Raw genomic sequence first — 14,557 nt, forward strand, 5'->3', positions numbered from 1 at the left:
AGTTTGTTATTGTTGTTATTGTTGTTATTATATAAGTAAATTCAGTTTTTATTGCAAAATACAAAGTAAAAATATGAAAATTGCTCAGTTTTTCTTAATCGTTTTTCTTTTAATCATTTGTAAAATCAATTCGTTACGAGCACACAGATATTTACCTACTAAACATAAAATGAACTAAAAACAAGTAGCAGAAGCGGTTGTAACTCGGGTAACTCGTTTTGTTGGGTCGATTGGTTGATCTTTGCATATTTTTCATTTATTTCATTTATTTTTCATTTGAATTTTAATCAGCCAACTCTATAAGCAAACTCTCGTCCTCTCTCTCTCTCTCTCTTTCGCTCTCTCGCTCTCTCTCTCTAACGCTGCAAAACTTCTGTAGTTTTCCTTTTACTTTTTTTTGGTAATTTTATTTGTTGTTTGTTTTTTTTTTCTTCTTTATATATGATTTTAGGTTCATTATTTTAATTAAATTACATGAACTTCAAAATATTATTATTATAAATAGATAGGAGATGTGTAGTGTTATGTATTTATAATGTATAACCTATACGAACTCTCGCAAGCTCTGAAAAAAATTTAAATTATAAAAGTTTTCTCAAGCAAATATCTTCAAATCTCAAAATTGACTGCATTTTCTGCATTTCTTTCTGAAAGCTGTTGTTCCTGTTGTTGTCGGTTATTTGTTGCTTTACTTTTTTTTAAATTATAAAATGTTGCTGCTGTTTGGTTGTGTGTGTTTAATGTGTGTGTGTGTTTGTGTTTTGTGTGTGTGTGTGTTTGTGTGGGCGTCTCCAGTGATCATCTATTCGGTGATCGTTCTTGTTGTCTCCTGAATGTACACCTGAGAGCCGGGCACGGTGGAGGTGGTGACGAATGTGCGGTGCTTGGCGCGGATCAGATTCAAGTTCGATTCGGCAACATCGGCGCGATCCTCGGCGGCCTCCAGTTCACGCTGGAAACGGCGCACACGGGTGGTGCTCTGCTGGGAGAAGCCCTCCTGTTCGGACAGCTGGCGTCTGTAGATGTTGATCTTGGCAGTGGTCTTGTCCAGCGCATCCTGCAGCAATATGATGTTCTTCTGATCCTCCTCGCACTGTACCATCACCTCCTTAACGGTGCGCTCCTTCTTGCGCAAGATCTTGATGGTCTCGGCATGACGGCGCTTCTCCTCCTCCAGCTCCAGCTCCAGATCGCGAATGCGTGCCTCCAGCTTGCTGATGATGCGCTTGCTACCGGCAACGGCGTTCAGCTCCACTTCCTCCAGGCGAATGGACAAGTTCTGTGCATGGAAATGTGTATAGCATCAACATTTAATCTATTTATGCATTGATCTCGCAGAGAGTTGGCGCTTACCTTGACTTCGACTTCCAAAGACTTCTTGATGGTCTCCAGCTTGATGCTGCGTTCGTGCTCCTCCTGCACCTGCTCGATGACATGCTTGAGCTCAACCTGAACCTTCTGGTAGCGCTCGTCGCTGATGCGCAGCTCCTTGGATACCTCCTCGTAGTCGGAGGAGATAACGCTCAGTTCCTGCTCCAGCTTGGACTTCAGCGATACCAAGTTAACATTGACAGTGTTCAGCTCATTGATGCGTGTGCTGGCCTCCTCGTACTGCAGCTCGACGGTGCGCTTGGCACGGTTGGCGCTATCCAAATGGGAGCGGACCTCCTCCAGCTCACCATTGAGACCGGCCAGACGGCGCTGGGCAATGCCATACTGATCGAGGGTGGCTTGCAGCTGGCGCTGCACATCCTCATAGTGGGCCTGCAGTTCGGTCAGCTGCAGCGACTGCTTCTTGATAACCTTCTGCAGATCGATGTTGGTCTTGTTGGCCACATCCAGCGACATCTCCAGCTCGGTGATCTGAATTTGCAGCTTCTTCTTGATGCGGGTCACCTCGGTCTTCAACCGGGTCTCCGCCTCAATGACGCGCGCATTCAGCTGTTCGATCTCAATGCTCGTCTGCTTGCTAAAGGAAATCACAGAATATATACCCAATTGGTCAGAAACAGTTCAAACAGAGTATTATAAAGTTCATTTAGCTGCTCGGCTGGAAGTTGCCCTCAAATGTTGTCAGCTCACCTCGAAGTCGCTTTCATTCGCTTGCATTCTGCGCTATTTTTGGCCCAATGTCTGACCCACAAAATTCATTTTCTTAACACTCAGCATTCAGCTCGATTCTGTCTCTGCCGCTGTCGCTGCGGTTGCTGTTGGCAGTTGGCTGTTTGCTGATTTTTGTGGCATTGTCAAAAATCGCATTGTTCGGCGCATTTTTTTTTTTTATTTATACGCTTGATAAAGACATCGAACTTGTCACAAATAGCGCATTTACATGCCAAGCATTGCACTACCTTAGCTACCCACGGGCCCAAATACAAACTGCGTCTGTGACAGATCGCATCATGCGTCTAATTTTAGGCGTAGGTGAATTCTCTACGCGGTTCTTCTCTTATACTATATACATTGTATATATATATTTAAAGCGGCTTGCTAATACTCTTACTCTTGCCAATGTTGTCGAGTGCTGCCAAAAATTTGTTTTTCGACTAATTGTAATCAACAGTTGATTCATTTGACAAGTTAAGTGCAAGTTCTCAGCTGGGGCTAAGTCAAAGTGCGGCACTTAACACCAAACCCTTACTCATAGATCTATTTTTATTAAAATATGTGTATAACCATTAACGATATCTTAATCTTAGACGATCATCGCTTAATTACAGTCTGAAATTGAGAAAGCTCTGAATGTGATATTATATATATAATCTACAATCTAAAGTAAGCTAGAGATCTCACATCATTTATTATATCTTAATCTTGGTCTAACAACTTTCTCTTTAAATCTTTAAATCTGCAATCTAGAAATCTTACTCCGAAAATTCGTCTTGCTCGTAGTTGCGTATATAACTACGATCTTAAGAGCAAGATCTCCAGTTCTGACCTCTAACTCTATCTGCATATAGAACATAATCTTTTCAAATAAATCTTCAATATGAGGTCTCTTCAGTTAGTTCGTACTCGTATTTGGGTATATGATTACCTTCATAAGTAAGCTATATATCTCCCATTATTGAATCGTTTTCAAGCTCAGTCGATCATCTCTTATTTAATGTCTGAAATGGATTCTCCTGTTGCTCTCATCTTAAGTAAGCAATATCTCTCTTTAGCTCATAGTTGGGTGCATAAATACGATCTTAGGTAAGGTAATATATTATATTTTTAATTCTATCTCAATATCAATCAAACCTGGTTGCTTTTAATCTGTAATGGGGCTTCCAATCGAAGTCTAACTCTAGTTCTTTGCTGGGTCTATATATCTACGATCTTAAGCAGTCTTCCCCTTTATCATCAAAACTCTTATTACATATATGTCTTAGAAATGTTCTTATAAATTAAAGCAGCGAATTCTCAGTATATTTCGCCAACCCTATTTCAACTTTCATCTTTATATTAACCATGTACTGTCTTAAATCTTTACCAAGTTATCTTAACGTACCGCACGCATTATTAGTTTGCACATGTTGTTAGCCTTTCTAATTTTTCGTCATCTTCTTTTCTTTCAGTGTACTACGTAGCCCATTTCTTAGTTACTTAATCTATGTGCGCTCTTTGTTGTCGCGTTGCCAAGGTATTTTGCTTGTGTTTTGCTTTGCGAACGTAAGTATTTTTTCATTTAATTTTAATTTTTTGCCTCGTTTTCAATGTTTATTGTCTACGCAGAAATATGTGATGAATTTTTTTCTTTATTCTCTTGCTTTTCGCTGTCATGCACATCAATTTTAGTGCGAGAAAAATAAAATAAGATATTATTTGTTGAAGGACACGTCAAACAATAGGCAAAACCCCCAACCCAAAATACCTGCCCGAAAGATATTTTTGTGTGCGGGTGCGAAATAAGATCCATTAGACTTTAATGTACCTAATAGTGCTTGCATTGATTGCAATTTCAAAGGTGCAAAAACCGTGTCTAAATGAATTGAAAGTATATATTTATATTTATTTTGAAGACAATGTGCATTCGTATTTAAAATGTTGCCTGCGTCAGGACACAAATTATAATTAAATATTCTATTCCAGATACTTTTTAAAAACTCAGCAGCAAGAGAGAAACATAAATTTATAGAATTAGTCTTTCAATTATTTAATTAAAAATATTATTAATAATTTTTAAGTATCAAAACCTTCTAGAAATTCCCATCCCTGCCAAGATTTACTCAATCTGTTGCTATATTTAAATTTAAATTCAAGTCTAGCGCCCACTACGAAAATCCTCAACTTAAATTTGTGAACAATTTGTACAATACCCCGAAATTTCAGGAAAATTATATTAAATAATAAACAATTATGATGGTCAGCTGCAAATGGCAAGCCAAATAGTCAGCGGAACGTTGCAATTAGCCAAGACGAACATTATGAAATTGCAGCAGAAATAATTTACACACGACCAAACAATGGATACACGGCCAGTGTTGGCCAACATCAAATGAAGGAAACGAAAACAGAAAACATAGGAATTATTATTCTTTTTTTTTTTTTTTCAAGCCAAAAACTCATGAATTATATGAGGGAAATGCGAAAGAAGCGTCTAGAAACGAAAATAAATTCGCAGACAAGACACAAAAAAAAAACACAGGAGGAGCAGAAGAGTTGGAGGAAGGAATGATCACTTAAGATTGCGGGCTAGGGATTGCGGTTATAGCCAAAAAAAAAAGAGACGAAGATTGAGCTACACGTCAAAAAAAAAAACATGTTCGCATTTATTCAGAATTGTCTGGGCTAGAACCTAATTGAAAACGCCAGAGATTCGTTATGCCAATATTATGGATGGATGATAAATGATGAGCTGCATGTGGAGGGGGGCGGCGGGATGTGTTAGGTTTGGGGGGCTGGGAAAATGATGGGACATGTTAGTGCTGCCAATAGATATAGGTATAGTCCTTGAGTTTGGGATGTGTGCGCATCACTTTGCGACAAATCCAACACTTATCCTCTATACCGCACCTGCTATCCGCGTAGTACTCAACGGTGCGCTGATTCAGCGTCGAGAGCTGACGTTTCACATTGTGCAGCGACGAGGAGACGCGCTGATCGAGCTTATCGACCAGGCGGTCATCCATTAGCTCCATGTGCACAGCATGGGCCCGGAACTGACCACCGCCGCCGCCGCCCGCGACGTAATCGAACGGCGACGTGGAACGCGCACGGGACGCGGCACGACTCGAACGTATCATGGTCTGGGCTATATAGTTCTCCTCATCCTGTTTGGCACTTTTGATGTTACGCTCCGATTCGGAGAGCAGCGCCTGGGCAATGGCACTGGCGGACTTGCCGCGTATCGAACGCTTAAAATCGTCAGACATTTGATCAAATTCGCTATCTAGCTCTATTTTGCGTACACGCTGCAATATCTTTAACGTATCGTGCTTTATTAAATCCTCGAGTTCCTCCTGACGACGACGACGACGCTGGCGCGATCTCTCAACAACTGTGTCCGGTTCAATGTGCTTGCCCACACGCGTTGCGTCAACGAGCTTCTGCACACTGAACGGCGATCGTTTCTGTGCCCGAAAGCTAAGCAGAATCTCATCGGCCCGCGCGGCGCAGGTGCGCGACAGGCGTACGATCTCATCCGCATTATAATGCCTAACCGTATTCGAGGAGCGATATTGCTTTAGGCCCCGTTCGCTATTCCATGGCAGATGCGGTTGCTGCACCTTCAGGCCTTTCGCCTTTGCGTCCAAATAGTCCAACATGGGCTGATAGAAATTCATGGTATAGCCATAGTTGTCGTCATATGTTGTTGCATGACGGAAGCGCGATGGACGCTTTTGCAGGGCCAGCGACATTTTTGGGTGTGTGTTTAGTTAAGGGGCGTGGCAGTGGTATGAATGGAATGAAAAGGGGTAAGGGGAGTGCGAGTATGCTTAGTTATACGAATACTCTAATTAAAGCTAAATTTTGCTGGGCTGCTTTGTCGCCGCCTTGTCGCTTTGTCGCTTTGTCGCCTGCTGCTGCTGCTGCTGTTTGTGCTGTCGCTTTCGCAGTCCTCAGTTGGGCAACAGTTGCTGCTGCTTCGCAAATAAATTTTCAAATTTGTCGAAATCTATAAAAAGATTGCAGTTTCTTGTTCAGCTGTTGGTGTTGCCACAACGAGAAAAAAAATGCCATCAACATAATGACGACAATGTACCAACAACAACATCACCATAATCATCATTGTCAACATCATCATCATCATCATGCTGAGCATTGTATCTGTTGGCAGTCAATGTTTGTGCTTTTTGGTCTATGATTGATTCATTTTGGCAGCGTCTTCATAGACTCTGACAAAAAATAAATGTCACACATTTTACGCAATAGACAAATTCTTTTGAATCGGAAAAAAGAAAGAAAATTTTGTTTGAAAATACAGCTGAACCTCGTTTATCCGGAACTCTATTAACCCAAATGTTTGATTGATTTATTATGATTTACCTGAAGTATGCCTCAGCTTTATCCTTAGCTCTATTAGCGATAAGTTTCTCTTAACGGATAACGGATAGTTACGGATAACTAAGGCATAACATCAGTTGTCTTAAACAAAGTTTGGGTAAATGAAGTTTAAGGAATAGCATAAGATAACCATTAACAAGTTTCAATATAAAGAGAATTATAAAATTAAAAACATTTGTGAATGTTTTAATGTATTCCGGATAATCCGGATAATTCGGATAATCGAGGTTCAACTGTACAGCACTAGGAGTTCTTATTTTTTTCTTATTCCAAAAGCAGTTGCCATTGATCTCTCAAAGCCCAAGCACTTGCCAAGTTCAACAATTGGCTCATAATATTACTTCTTCACTCACCTACCTATTTGGAACTCAACCAGTCTTAAGACTGGCTAACTTTTGGTCGGTGTCAGTTCACTCAGTGTCCCAATTATGTAATCACAATAACTGCGCAATTTTCTGTATGAATATTTCAACGTAAAATTCTTAAAGTTGGGGTCTTGTCTTTGGACTACCTCATTATAATATAAGTATTCGAACCAGCTACTTCTCTATGGATTTGAACCGCGCAGGACTTAAGGAGCTGCTGCTCTTTGGGAAATTCTAGTGTCCGTTGCTTTTGGCGCAACTGTAAAAATCGTACTGATTGCTAAATGGGTCAATTTGATATCAATTGTTTGGCAATGGCGACGATTGCAAATCAATCGATTGATTTGTTCATTGGCGCGAATGCTTCCGTTTTGGCAGCGGAAACCACAAGGTTGCAACTCTATACCCATTGAAAATGTGTGGAATGGCTATGATGTGTTTGTGCAGGCAGAAGGAAGCATATCGGATCACAAGTATAAACTCATGACTGGAATTTTGGGCCGATTCGAGCAAGTGAATCGTCGATCTTGGAAATTTCCAAAGCAAGAGAAGTTTGAACATAATCTCCCATACCATACGCAGTAAGTGTCTTTATATATTCGTTGTTTATATCTCTTCTTATTTTTAAAAGATCGGTTAATTTCGATTTTGATACATTGTTTTACACCATTTTGGATACTTCCCCATTTCCCCCACTCTGATATTTACACACACTTGGCTTTCATACTTAAGCTCTGATCATTTCATTTAGATAGGACCTTTAGCACCGATTAAAGTCGAATAGCTGAACCGTAGCTTAGACTGCGCGGCAAGCAGCGTGCATTTGTGTGCGTGTTTATCTGTGTTTCTCTGCTTCTCCGTTTTTGTATATATTGAAGAAAGCTAGAATTTTGGAAAAGGTAGCTTCTTCGTTCATAGTATCTGCTAGTCGGGCACTTCCGACTAGAAACTTGTAGATTTTCGTGCCAGTGGCGCCGACATTTGATGCAACTTCCACAAGCAGGGGGGTCTTAGTAGCTCGACACTTACCGAATAGCCTCAATTTCTTCGTCCTTCTCGGCCAGACGACGCTCGGCATCGTGGCGATATTGGTTGAAGTCAGCGGCCAGACGCTGTCCGCGCTGCTCCTCAGCCTTGCGACCCTGTGTGGTATATGAAAAATGAGCTGTTGCTTGGCATTGGGCAAGTGGACTTTTTTTTAGAACTTACAGCCTCGGCTTCCTTGTAGGCAGCGGTCAGCTCATCACGCTCGTTCTCCAGGCGACGCAGCTCCAGTTCCAGTTCATGCAGACGACGGTTCAGCTCGTTGATGGCGCTCTTGGCCTCATGCAGATCATCTGAACAGAAAGATTAGAGAAATTAGCTGAACTGTTTGATTCAAAGATTTGATGAGGGGTCTACTTACCGCCCAGCTTCTTGTTCTCGCGGCCCAGCTGACCGTTGGCATCCTTGACCTTGTCCAGTTCGTGGATGGTGCGCTGGAGATCGGCGTGCTTGTTCTTCAGATCGCGCTGGCTGGTCTCGTAGAGCACAATGGTCTCATCCAGACGGCTCTTCAGTTCGATGTTGTGCTTCTCGAGGGTGTTGACAGACTTTTGCAGTTCGCGGCAGCTGTTGTTGGACTTCTCCAGATCGATGATGAGGACCTCCACTTCGCTGGCGAGGCGGGTCTTTGTCTTCTCCAGATTGTTGACCTTAACGATGAGGCTCTCGATGTGCTCCTCCAGTTCGGTGATGCGCACCTGGTACTTGCGACGAATCTCCTCAACCTCTTCGGCACGGGCTGCCACTTCGGCATTCCATTTGTTTTGCCATGAAGTGGCATCGGCATTGGCCTTGACCAACTGACGTTCCAAGTCAATGCGCGCCTCGGACTCTTCTTCGAGTTGAGAACGAGTTGAATCCAAATCGATCTCAACCTGATGCAGCGAAGATTCGAGCATTGAGCGACGACGGTCTTCGTCTTCCAGGCGGCGGCGTGCATCCTCCAGCTGGGAGATGACTTGGCTCTTGGAAAACGAGACTGTGTCCAATTGAACTTTGAGATCTTGGACGTCCTTGATCAGCTCAATGTTTTCCTGCGAGAGGCGAGATTTGTGCGAAGTGATATCGATGACAGTGCGGTTCAGTTCCTCGATCTTCACATTCAGTTCGCTAATGGAGATCTCCAATTTCTGGATATGTTTCTCCGAAACGATTTTCTCCTTGTTGTAGGATTCGATTTGGGAGAGCAGCTCGTAGACTTCGGCCTGGAATTTGGCCTTGTCCTTTTCGGCTCTGTAAGCATTCGATCAAGCAAAATGGTTTTGTGTTTTTTTTTTCTTTCGAGTTCAATCAAAGCTCAGCTAATTAAAGCTTCAATACTTAGGCATGGCTTGTGAGATCGGCATTGAAGAGCGGCCAAGCTGTGATTTCTATAGAGCATGGCCAAGCTGCCAAAAGCTGAAAACTGCTAGGAGCAAGCTTAGGTCGGAGATCGGCGTAAACCAAGCTTTCAGAGAGCTCTAAAGCTTGCAAGCTTTTGCCTACCGATCGAAAATCGCTAACTGTGCCCGCTTTCCGGAATGTTCCAAATAAAAGCACAGGCTGCAGCCCAAAAAGCTTTATTTTGGCAAACTATATACAGAAAGCTCTACGATCGATAGGCGAAAGCTGAAAGGTTTAAGGTTAAGTGCATGTGCCTGGAAGCAAGCTATTTTAATTTCATAATAGAATTCAATTAATCTAATTCTAAGGAAATCCCAAACATTTTGTCACCTTTGCGCTTGTCAGAGAAATAATTAACAAATAATATTGAATATTGTGGCATCTACAAGTTGCAAAGGCGAAAAACGTATCGAATTTCCATAAAATTTCAATTGGACGAAAAGAGACAACAACAACAACAATCATCACATTTTGAATATGATTCAATCAAAGACATATTTGGATCGGGCGTTGGTGCAAATGAGAGAGAAATAACAACAACAACAACAACAACAACAACAGCAACAATAATAAGAAGAGCAATGCGACTCTCTCTTCTACTTAACGCTCAAGAATGTAGATGAAAATTAAAAAAAATTTTCTAAAAATAAATGCCAAAATATGCGCTACTCTTCTGAGTTGTTTTTGTTGTTGTTGTGGAATAACATATGGTTGCGTGCGTGCGGAAAACGTTGAAAAATTTTCTGTTTTTATTTGTGTGTAGCAAAAAGCTTGCCTGAAGCTTCGGCGCGGCGCGAGCGAGAAAACTGCTTTGTCTATGGCAAAAGTGCGCACACTCGGGCGCACCTCGCCCATAGACAAGAATTTTGTGTACCTGAGCAAAGAACGTAGCAGAACGATCTACAAAAAAAAATTAATGATAAAAGTAAGCAAATTGAATGCAGACTAACTGGATTTTAATCAGGAAGTTAAACAGGCATCATTCACATTACGCATACGCCGCGTGTTCGCTGTGATCTCTCGCACAGCCTTGAATTTGGCTGAGTGCGAGCGAGTGTGATTTTGAAATACGAAATTCCTTTGCAATTTATTTTTGGATATTTGATTTGGAAATATGAGTAGCAAAGAGCAGAGTGTCTATGCGATGGTTTTTCTTGTTCATTTGCTTATGCCACATTTGTCTGAATTTTTGTGGCTGCAGACGAAATTTGTGTCAATAGAAATTGCAAGCAATGCAAGTTGAATATTTTCCCGTTGCGGCTTTTCGGATTTTCAGCTTTTCTGCTTTTCTGCTTGTCATGGCAATTTTGATGAATTGTTTATGAACTAAATTTCACTTTTGGTGTCAGCGGGCCAAGCAAGGTTATCCACTATTGTTGTTGTTCTACTTGATGCTGTTGTTGTTGTTGTTATTTTTGCATTACTAATTTACTGATCTGCGGCAGACATTGAAAAGTCAGCGCCAGCTGACGCCACTTCATCAACAGCATCAAACAATAAACAATAACATGAACATTGCATGTTTATGTTTGGCCAACATTTCGGGGTCAAAAAGGAAATACATATATCGAAATTGGGGCCAGCAGGCCGAGGTTGATGAAGCATGGCAGTTGCTTGTGAGTGGGTGATTTTTTTTTTCGAGCTCCTACCTAGCCTTGTTTTTCGTTAGGATTTCGACTTGTTCCTGGAAATCCGTAATAATTTCGTTGTGCTTTTTCTTCAAAAGCGTGGCGGTCTCCTCAGATTCAAATTGAACATCCTCAAGCAGCTTACGCATCTTTAAGAGCTCAGCATCACGCTTGCGGTTGGCTTCAAACTGAGAAAATAGACGCCAATATAGTATAAACTGATTGATTTATTATATGGGGTTACTCACTTGATGTTCAGCACCACCCTCAGCCTCCTCGAGACGCTCGGACATCTGTATGACCTGAACGCTGAGGTCGGCTTTCTCGCGCTCGATCTGCAAATAAATTTAAACAGATTAGGGCTTAAAATTTTTTGTGTAATTGGCTAAGACACACATTTCATAGATATATCATTGTAATTTTTCATAATTCTGCATATCTATTTTTAAGGCCAGTTTTCAGGCATCCCACACGCAATGCACAGACCATGATGCATTGCGGCAAATTCAAACGGCCCATAAAATATATAAATCAAATTAATCAGTCAAAAATAATTATGCGCATGTAACACCCAAAATAACAATGGCATAATGCCAACAGATCTCTATAGGTATATATACCTATACCTATCGCCTCCATATCGCGCTGCAGCTCTGCATTAACACACACACACACACATTTATATAAATATATCTATATATATATATGTGTGTTTGCATATGTATTGCATTTCCAAAAAGGCATTAAAGAATTTTTATTATACGCATTTCACTCGAACTGCAAACATAGTATATTTTTTTTCCTCCAAAAGTTCTACGCTGCTGACCTAATTTAAGATCTGCAAATTTGCGAATAGTTTTTTCTGGTAATTAAAAAGAATGTGATATAAACTACATATATATATATTTCTGGTGAAACGCAATTGGGAGCTGTCAGCTGCAATTTTGTGGAACTGCATTGGATTGGGGCACATGCGAGTCTTGTTAAGCTGTGAAATTTAAATATGTAGCCATTGCTTTGCTTGAATTGTGTGTGCATCTTGGGCTGCTTGCAACATTGAAAATTATACATGAGTTCCAGGTGCTTAAAAAGTGCGAGAGGCTGTGAAAAAATAGCTATAGAGATCGATTTTTCAGCAGCTTTGGCAATGTGTGTGTGTGTTATGTATGGGTGTGTGTATGTATGTGTATGTGTATGTGTAATCAGCTCTAATATCATGTCTATAGCGCAAAGCTGCTGCAAAGGCCACGTAAGTACAAAACGTAAATCCATTTGCGCCATATGTATCTTGTAGATACTTTTGCCTAGCTATGTGTGTATGGCAGACAGTCTGCTGTGAAAACTTTTAATGTGCAAGAAAATTATTTAATTTTCCCACACATTTAAAATGAACGCACACACACATGCGCATACACACGGCTGCATATATGTATAAGACAGCCCACATAGAAAATTGTTCAGCTGTGCCAGCGAATTTTCTTTTAGTCTTTTGCTTGGCTCTCTTTGCTAATGATGATGAGCAGGTCGATGAGGATGATGTTGATGATGATCATGTTTTTTGGCTACTTTATTTTCTATTCTATTTGTTATTGTTGTTGTTGTTGTTGCTGCTGCTGCTGCCGCGTTTGTTCATATTTTTGTTGTTTGCCTCAAGTTAATCATTGCCTGTGTATTGAATGTCGTGCGCTAATTTTAGCCATTTTGTTCCATATTGTGAGTGTGTGTGTTTGTGTGAGACAGTGTGTGTGTGTGTGTGAGTGTGCGTGTGAGTTTGCTGATCCATAAAGCAAAAGTAATTAAAATTATTTCCACAAAATATATATATAAATATACACATGTATTTACACACAAACGCCTTGCTTTCGAACAAATCCATGCGACGGCGTTGCCGTGGGCCCAGGCCAGGCCAGGCCAGGCCGGGCCGGGCCGCATTTTCTAAATTTGTAATGCCAAACAGGAACAGACTGGGGACCCAACAAAACAACAACAACAACAACAACAACAACAGCAACAACAACAATGAATGAAGTGCACGGCATTTTGCAAATGCAAATATGCAAAAAGTAAAAACAATTGCATTTTGCATTGTGTTTTGCTTTGATTTGCCTGACTTTTTGTTCGGAAAAGCAAAAGCAAATTGAAAATGCAAATGAAAAATCATTTATCATTTGTTATTGTGTTTGGCTGATGGCTCCGCCTTAGAGCCAAACAGCTATTGAAGTTCAATGCACATCATTATCATTTTGTTCGACGGACAACTCTCGAAGGGTAATTTATTCTTAGCCTCTCTCGCTCTGTCTCTCTTTAAGTGCAAAGATTTGTTCAGCTATTGTTTTGCCGCTAGTTTTACGCGGCTTTTCTATTTTGTACTGATTTTTCTCTAATTTGTTTTTCTTTGCTTTTTTTTTTGCTGCCTTTGCTTTTCCACATATTTTGCTGTTTTTAGGGTGACATTTGCAAAGCGACAAAAGTGAAAATCGTTTGCATCCCGCTTTCGCTTCCCCAGGAATTTCCTCTGGCCGCCCTTAAGCAGGTGAGAAAAACTTACAGCGTTTAGGTTTTGTTAAAGAACGCAAATGTAATCTGCCTGGAATTTGGGTCTTAGACATTTCTACTACTTCCCATTTTAATATTTATTTGATATTATTGTTATAAATAGTTGATAACTTACCCTTTGACGCAGCTCACGTTCAACTTCAAGATCATCTTGGAGCAAACGGATCTTATCCTGCAAGAAAATATATCATATTTGTATTCATGTTGAAATTGAGGTTTTCATTTTTATTTTCGCACAAGTTTTCGAGTTTCGAGTTTTATTTTTTGCACAAAATTCAAATATACATATATGTATTTTTTTTTATCGTATTTTTTCAATGTGTATCTCGTAGGTGCTTGTTACATAATTTTCACCGACGCATATGTATATATATAGGTACGCACGTATATATATGTATCTAGAAATTTTTGCTCGAAATGAAATTTATATTTCCACACACAAACGCGGCGGGTGCACACACACACATATATATATACATACATACTTGTGCGTATATACACATACATATCTACATTTTTACGAGGTTTAGATACATTTGCAGTCAGTTAGGCACAGATACATTCGATTTAAACAACTTGAAGATATTTTTGCAATCGATTGGCATATCTTTCACTATTATTTTTTTGTAGAGTTTTCTGTTTCAGTTTTTCTCGAGCGTATCCAGTTGCACTCTGATCCCCTGATCCGGTGATCCTTTGATCCTTACCTCCAAGCGGGAGAGCGAGCTCAAGTCAGTGATGTATTCGATGTTCACATCGGCTCCACCGGGTCCAGTGGATGTGGCCCGGTAGGAGTATTTCGAGGAGCGTACAGCTTGCGATGACGACATTTTGTTCTATGTCAGATTATGCAGATTGATTTCTACCGATTTCTTAAAAATTCTCGCTCGTTACGCGTTTTGTGTCGCGTCAATAGAAATTGATTTTATTTTTATTTTTTAGAATTTTTCCCTTCAATCAAATCTCTACAGCACCGCACGCAGTTTGGGTGTAGTTGTCACCGAGTCACCGAATAATTCGTAATAAACGTCGGAGTAAGGCTGGTGATCTACTGAACAAGAGATCCCGTTGTCGTTCGAATAAAGAGTATTT

At 40.6% G+C, this 14,557-nt stretch overlaps 1 protein-coding gene across 3 annotated transcripts; it reads right to left on the reverse strand.

Annotated features, from left to right (window-relative positions):
* Nucleotides 1–716: 716 nt before the first annotated feature.
* Nucleotides 717–14,557, reverse strand: LOC115771298 (paramyosin, long form). Of its 3 annotated transcripts, XM_030716922.1 has the most exons (9): nt 14,173–14,557; nt 13,581–13,637; nt 11,158–11,244; nt 10,931–11,097; nt 8,260–9,131; nt 8,064–8,191; nt 7,884–7,996; nt 1,354–1,969; nt 717–1,279 (listed from the first exon to the last, which is right to left on the reverse strand). In XM_030716922.1, the coding sequence occupies exons 1-9, from the start codon at nt 14,293–14,295 to the stop codon at nt 803–805; spliced, it is 2,640 nt and encodes an 879-aa protein (XP_030572782.1). In that variant the 5' UTR covers nt 14,296–14,557; the 3' UTR covers nt 717–802. The 3 variants fall into 3 exon arrangements, with proteins under 3 accessions (XP_030572782.1, XP_030572784.1, XP_030572785.1); XM_030716924.1 differs by lacking the exons at nt 7,884–7,996; nt 8,064–8,191; nt 8,260–9,131; ... (2 more) ...; nt 13,581–13,637; nt 14,173–14,557 and adding an exon at nt 4,999–6,097; XM_030716925.1 differs by lacking the exons at nt 717–1,279; nt 1,354–1,969; nt 7,884–7,996; ... (4 more) ...; nt 13,581–13,637; nt 14,173–14,557 and adding exons at nt 4,005–6,100; nt 6,843–6,944; nt 7,026–7,107.

The sequence above is a fragment of the Drosophila novamexicana genome, unplaced genomic scaffold, assembly GCF_003285875.2.
Source record: "Drosophila novamexicana strain 15010-1031.04,08,12 unplaced genomic scaffold, DnovRS2.1 tig00000024-arrow-pilon, whole genome shotgun sequence".
NCBI lineage: Eukaryota > Metazoa > Arthropoda > Insecta > Diptera > Drosophilidae > Drosophila > Drosophila novamexicana.